General features: G+C 41.7%; 1 protein-coding gene across 1 annotated transcript; it reads left to right on the top strand.

Moving 5' to 3' along the window:
- The first annotated feature begins 2,011 nt into the window (after positions 1–2,011).
- LOC136514917 (uncharacterized) lies at positions 2,012–3,702 on the top strand. Its single transcript, XM_066508625.1, has 2 exons — positions 2,012–3,388; positions 3,474–3,702. Exons 1-2 carry the CDS (start codon positions 2,078–2,080, stop codon positions 3,672–3,674), a joined length of 1,512 nt encoding a protein of 503 aa, XP_066364722.1. The 5' UTR covers positions 2,012–2,077; the 3' UTR covers positions 3,675–3,702.
- Positions 3,703–6,818: the final 3,116 nt, after the last annotated feature.

Genomic DNA, 6,818 nt, shown 5'->3' with positions numbered 1-6,818 from the left:
GGAAAGCATGGAAGGTTAATGAAGTTGATTGGGGACCAAATCCATGTATTCCTAACGTCCTCCACCTGGACACCACGTCACTTTTGGTCCAAGGAAAGAAAGAGATCAAATCCAACACGTTTTGGGGCTGGATTCGGACTCCAGGACAGCTCCAACTTGTGATGTTCACCACGGTCGCATACGGACTCGGATTGGGACGTTCTAGCACTTTTTGGAAAGCTTATCAAGTCTATTTTCCAACGGATCTAGACTCATGGCTATATCTTATCCGATGCTTCCGTAGTCGTCGTTTTCACGCCAGGACCTTTTCTGCCTTTGGTGCTGCGTCACCCTATTTTGGGGCGATGGCCCATGTATCAAGTTGGGTCCATTAGGGATGCGTCCTAGGGTTGGAGAACGACCCCAACACCCCTTGGTCGTTCCCTAGGTATTAATAAGGATTAGAGCCGCAACAAACAGATTGGGTTTTGTTTAGATCAAGTTTAGCCATTGCTACTTCCTTGTAGACGCGTGTGTCGACTAGACCATCCGTTCTACTTGATTCAGAACCCCAACTTTGTGATTTCAGATTGGTTTTCATCTCCATATTTGCAATTGAGTTGCTTGTTCTACTTGTTCTTGCTTGTTCCTCGATTGCTTGCAGGAATTACCCTAGTGGTTTGGTTGATCGTGCTCCACAAGATCGCGACGACCGTTGGAGGTGGTGTATCGGTTGCTAAGGCGCAGCATCCTTGGATGGTTGTAGTCAGGCCGTGAACGTCATCTCCATCCCCAAATCGAGTTATCCACCTTCTCTCATCGAAAGATCGGGATTCAACCCTAGCGGGTGCATATCAGTTGGTAATCAGAGCAAGGTTGATCGGTGAGAGACTTCCAGTTCTTTGCTGTTTTTAATCTCCTTTAGTCCAGAAAAAGCCAAAACAAAATTAGTAGATTAGTTCTTCATAATCCCAAAAACCCTTTGAGCTTAATACTATTACTGCTTAGTTAGGGCTTATTGAATTAACGGTTGCATCGTCGTGTCAAGTTGCTGGTCTTAGCGTCTAGTCGTTTAGAGTTTCGAGTTCTAGTCACGTTTCTGTCACCATCGCAGATTTGAGTTTATTTGTTTCTCTCTACGAATCCGAGTGGATTTCCAAATTCCTTTGTTTTGTTTACCACCATTATCCTAGCCACGTCCTTGGAGGTTTCATCCACGTCCATATTTCCATCTACAAAAAGGAAATCCAACAAGATCAAGGTAGAATTCGATTCGGAGTCCTGTTTTATCCTAAAAAGAAAAGCACCATATTTCCTTTGTCAGGAGTCCGAATAAGGAGTTTAAATATAATCTGGAAACCTTAACTTGTGCTCTTTCCAACAGATCTGACATTGCTCCTAAATTCATTTTGAGCGCTTCGTAATCGCCCTGGAGATTTGCGCATCTCCTGGTTTTGCAAAACAGCCACTGGTTTGACTTTGCTACTGAATCACCCTTCCCAAGGATACATTTAATTGCTGTAAGTAGCTTGTTATCTCTTGTTGCAAAATTTCAGCTTTGTGCTACTTGAAAGAAAAGAAAGAAAGAAAGAAAAGAAAGAAAGAAAGAAAAGAAAGAAAGAAAAGAAAGACAGGAAGAAAGAAAGAAAGAAAGAACAGAAAGAGAAAGAAGAAGAGAAGGATTTTTCTTTTGTTGTTATTCCTCTCCTTGGGATCCTTCTTTGTTGCAGCTTAGTGACTTCGTTTGTGTCTAGGCTCGTGTCTCTAGCATGTACTAGCCTAGGACCAGCACAATAACGTCATTGAGCGTTTGTTCAATTTGCTTGCAACTAACGTGGTTCTAGTACTTCCTTGCTTTAGCCCACCTATAGCTCCACATATTTCGACTACAGCTTGAGAGGTTTTTGTTGCTGCGGCACCGATACACTTCGCTCCATGGTTATAGACTTGTTGGTTGCCGTCACCTCCTGTTTGGCTTGGTAAGAACTTGTAAGGGCTTGTTTTAACAAGTTGAGTTTGAGAGAATTACAACCGACACATCCTAGTAGTTGATAGGAGGATACATATTGTTTTTTGTGTTTCTTGTTTTCTACTAATCATGGCAGGTGATATGGAGATTTTTGAGCTGTTGAAACTAGACCCTCATATTCAGGATATCATTCAACACTTGCCGTTATATGATGGTAAGTTTGATCCTCAAGCTTACATTGATTGGGAGTTAAAAGTAGACAATGAATTTGATGAGCATGACCTGTCCGAGAAACAAAAGATTTGTATTGCCTCTAATGTTTTGATTGAATATGCTTTACTAGAATGGAAACACATTTGTAGGCATAACAAAGTTCTAGAATCTTGGGAAGACTTCAAATTTCTTTTTAGAGATGCATTCGTTCCTTCATATTATGCTGATTATTTGCTTGCAAAATTAGACAACTTGAAGCAAGATAGTAGGACTGTAAAAGAATACTACCATGATTTTAAGATTTGCATCATGTTTGGTGGATTAGATGAATGCATGGAAGATGTTATGAGTAGGTTCATGAGAGGGCTCAATTCTGAAATTCGAACCTTGTTAATTAGTAAATCATACAAACATATTGGTCAATTGTTTTGTCTTGCTCTCAATGCTGAAAAGGAGAGTCTATTATCTGTGAATACTTGCAAGAATGATGTGACCCATAATGTCCAAAATTTGTCCACTCTGCATGCTAATGAAGAGCAACAAATAGTGGAACCCACTACTGATTTTCCTTTGTCACAAAATGAATTACTTGTTGTTCCTTGTGATAAAGAGGAGTTGTGTGCTGATGATTCTTTTACTCCTATGCCACAAGTAGCGAATAAGTGTGATACTTTTGGTTTGGAACCATACAAATGTGCTGAAGATAAGCTTTTTCATCCTATTACATGTGCACAAGATGAACTGAACTTGCTGTCCTCTTTAAATACTTTGGGTTATATTGAATTTGATATTCTGTGTAATCTAAATTGTCTAAAAGAGAAACTTAAATTTGATTCTGGTTTGCCAAGTTTTAATCATTGCTCGCTTCATGCAATTGGCAAATATGACAGCAAAGGAGAATATTTGGTGCATAAAGTTTATATTTGCTCTAATCTAAAATATCCTTTTGGGCCACAATACCAAGATCAAATTGAGGGCTGCACTAACACTAATAATGTCTTGCAAAGTTTTCCTAGTTTTTCCAATATGCAACAGGGTAAGGCCAAAGAAGGGGAGCATTGCTGGTTGTGGCCATGCAGCATAGTCGTCGCTCCATGCTCCAACATCAAAGCAAGCACCTTTGAATGCCATTGGGGCAAGTCGAGGACGACTTGCAGCCAAGAAGGGGAGAATGATGAGGACATCACCTGCCTGGATACAACCACATTAGCAACTTTTGATTCACAGGTGAAACAATCCTTTACCATGATTGTATTTGATACATTTGATGAATTGATGCTGCACCATGATGTGTGTTCGTTGTCATTTTCAGAAATACTTACATGGATCAAGGGAAGGTTTGATTGCATATGGAAAGCATGGAAGGTTAATGAAGTTGATTGGGGACCAAATCCATGTATTCCTAACGTCCTCCACCTGGACACCACGTCACTTTTGGTCCAAGGAAAGAAAGAGATCAAATCCAACACGTTTTGGGGCTGGATTCGGACTCCAGGACAGCTCCAACTTGTGATGTTCACCACGGTCGCATACGGACTCGGATTGGGACGTTCTAGCACTTTTTGGAAAGCTTATCAAGTCTATTTTCCGACGGATCTAGACTCATGGCTATATCTTATCCGATGCTTCCGTAGTCGTCGTTTTCACACCAGGACCTTTTCTGCCTTTGGTGCTGCGTCACCCTATTTTGGGGCGATGGCCCATGTATCAAGTTGGGTCCATTAGGGATGCGTCCTAGGGTTGGAGAACGACCCCAACACCCCTTGGTCGTTCCCTAGGTATTAATAAGGATTAGAGCCGCAACAAACAGATTGGGTTTTGTTTTGTTGAAAGTTTAGCCATTGCTACTTCCTAGTAGACGCATGTGTCGACTAGACCATCCGTTCTACTCGATTCAGAACCCCAACTTTGTGATTTCAGATTGGTTTTCATCTCCATATTTGCAATTGAGTTGCTTGTTCTACTTGTTCTTGCTTGTTCCTCGATTGCTTGCAGGAATTACCCTAGTGGTTTGGTTGATCGTGCTCCACAAGATCGCGACGACCGTTGGAGGTGGTGTATTGGTTGCTAAGGCACAGCATCCTTGGATGGTTGTAGTCAGGCCGTGAACGTCATCTCCATCCCCAAATCGAGTTATCCACCTTCTCTCATCGAAAGATCGGGATTCAACCCTAGCGGGTGCATATCAGAATGCCACCCAATGAGTTAGCAGAACTCAAGGTTCAATTGCAAGATCTATTGGACAAGGGTCTTATCCAACCTAGCTCATCTCCGTGGGGATGTCCAGCATTGTTTGTGAAAAAGAAGGATAAGTCACTGAGGATGTGTGTAGATTACAGACCACTCAATGCTGTGACCATCAAGAACAAATATCCGTTACCCCGCATCGACATCTTGTTCGATCAGCTAGCGAAGGCGAAGGTATTCTCCAAAATTGACTTGAGATCAGGTTACCATCAGATAAAGATCAGACCGGAGGATATACCTAAAACCGCTTTCTCTACTAGGTATGGCTTATACGAGTATTTGGTTATGTCTTTCGGACTAACAAATGCCCTAGCCTATTTTATGTACCTAATGAACTCGGTATTCATGCCCGAACTTGATAAGTTCGTGGTCGTGTTTATCGATGACATATTGATTTATTCAGAAAATGAGGCAGATCATGAAGAGCATCTGAGGATTGTCCTATCCAGACTGAGGGAGCATAAGCTATATGCCAAGTTTAGCAAATGTGAATTTTGGATGAGCAAAGTACCTTTCTTAGGTCACATATTATCAAGAGATGGAATCTCAGTAGACCCATCAAAAGTACAAGAGGTCATGGATTGGAAAGCCCCAACTTCGGTGCATGAAGTTCGGAGTTTTCTAGGGTTAGCAGGATACTATCGTCGGTTTATTCCAGATTTCTCAAAAATAGCTAAGCCTATGACCAGACTACTTTAGAAAGATGAGAAATACAAGTGGACACCAGAATGTGAAACAACTTTTCACACCCTCAGAACTTTGTTGACTACAGCACCAGTGCTAGCACAACCAGACATTGAAAAGCCTTTTGATGTATTTTGTGATGCATCAGGAATAGGTTTGGGATGTGTACTTATGCAAGAAGGGAGAGTAATTGCATATGCCTCTCGGCAATTGAGGAAACATGAAGTCAACTATCCTACACATGATTTGGAACTGGCAGCCGTTGTCCATGCATTAAAGATATGGAGACATTACTTGTTGGGCAATGTATGTCATATCTATACTGACCACAAAAGCCTCAAGTATATCTTTACCCAGCCAGAACTGAACATGAGACAACGTAGATGGTTGGAATTGATTAAGGATTACAATTTGGAAGTGCATTACCATCCGGGTAAAGCAAATGTAGTAGCTGATGCACTTAGTCGGAAGTCCCATTGCAACACTATGGAAGCACTATTAGAAGATGGATTCAACTTGCTACATCCTGCCGTACTCCACAATATCACCATCAGTTGTTCGCTTGAGGGCCGAATCATAGAGCTACAGCAGACAGATGTAGGAATAAGTCACATCAAGAGAAAAATGCAAGAGCAAGAAACAAAACACTTTAGATTGGACGAAAGAGGTGTATTATGGTTTGAGGACCGGCTAGTGGTGCCGAAAGACCGTGAGCTAAGGAATCAAATTTTAGAAGAAGCTCACTCCTCCAAATTGTCTATCCACCCGGGTAGTAGTAAGATGTATCAAGACTTGAAAACCCATTTTTGGTGGACTAAGATGAAGAAAGAGATCGCAGCCTATGTTGCAAGGTGTGATAACTGCAGTAGAGTGAAAGCCGTCCATATGAAAACCGCTGGATTACTCCAGCCACTGCCTATTCTAGGATGGAAATGGGAAGAGATCAGTATGGACTTTATTACAGGCCTTCCAACAACGCCACAAGGTCATGATTCAATCTGGGTCATTATCGATCGTCTTACCAAGTCAGCACTTCATACCCGTGAACACGAGGTATATAGTTGGGAAATACGCTGAGATATACGTATCCCAGATCGTGAAGTTGCATGGAGTACCCCGGACCATAATCTCAGATAGAGGACCGCAGTTCATAGCTCGTTTCTGGGAACACTTACACCAAGCTTTAGGAACCAAGCTAATCAGGAGTTCAGCTTATCATCCGCAAACTTCAGGGCAGACAGAGAGAGTAAACCAAATCCTAGAAGATTTACTTAGAGCTTGTGTTATATCTTCAAAGGGGTCATGGGAGAAATGGTTACCTTTAGCTGAATTCTCCTATAACAACAGTTATCAAACGAGTATCAAAATGGCTCCATTTGAAGCCTTGTATGGCAGAAAGTGTAGAACTCCATTGAATTGGATTGAGCCCGGTGAAAGGAGATATTTTGGTATTGATTTTATCAATGAAGCCGAAGAACAAGTACGTATTATCCAACAACACATGAAGGCAGCTCAATCACGACAGAAGAGCTATGCCGATAGAAGAAGAAGACCACTAACTTTTGAAGTAGGTGACTATGTGTACTTGAGAGTATCACCCATGAAAGGTGTGAAGAGATTTGGGATGAAAAAGAAACTTTCACCAAGATATGTAGGGCCATACCAAATTTTGGAACGAAAGGGAAATGTTGCGTATAAGCTACAACTACCAACAGAGATGAGTGCA

This window comes from Miscanthus floridulus, chromosome 17 (assembly GCF_019320115.1).
Source record: "Miscanthus floridulus cultivar M001 chromosome 17, ASM1932011v1, whole genome shotgun sequence".
Lineage (NCBI taxonomy): Eukaryota > Viridiplantae > Streptophyta > Magnoliopsida > Poales > Poaceae > Miscanthus > Miscanthus floridulus.
This window is presented reverse-complemented; position numbering and strand designations above follow the sequence as displayed.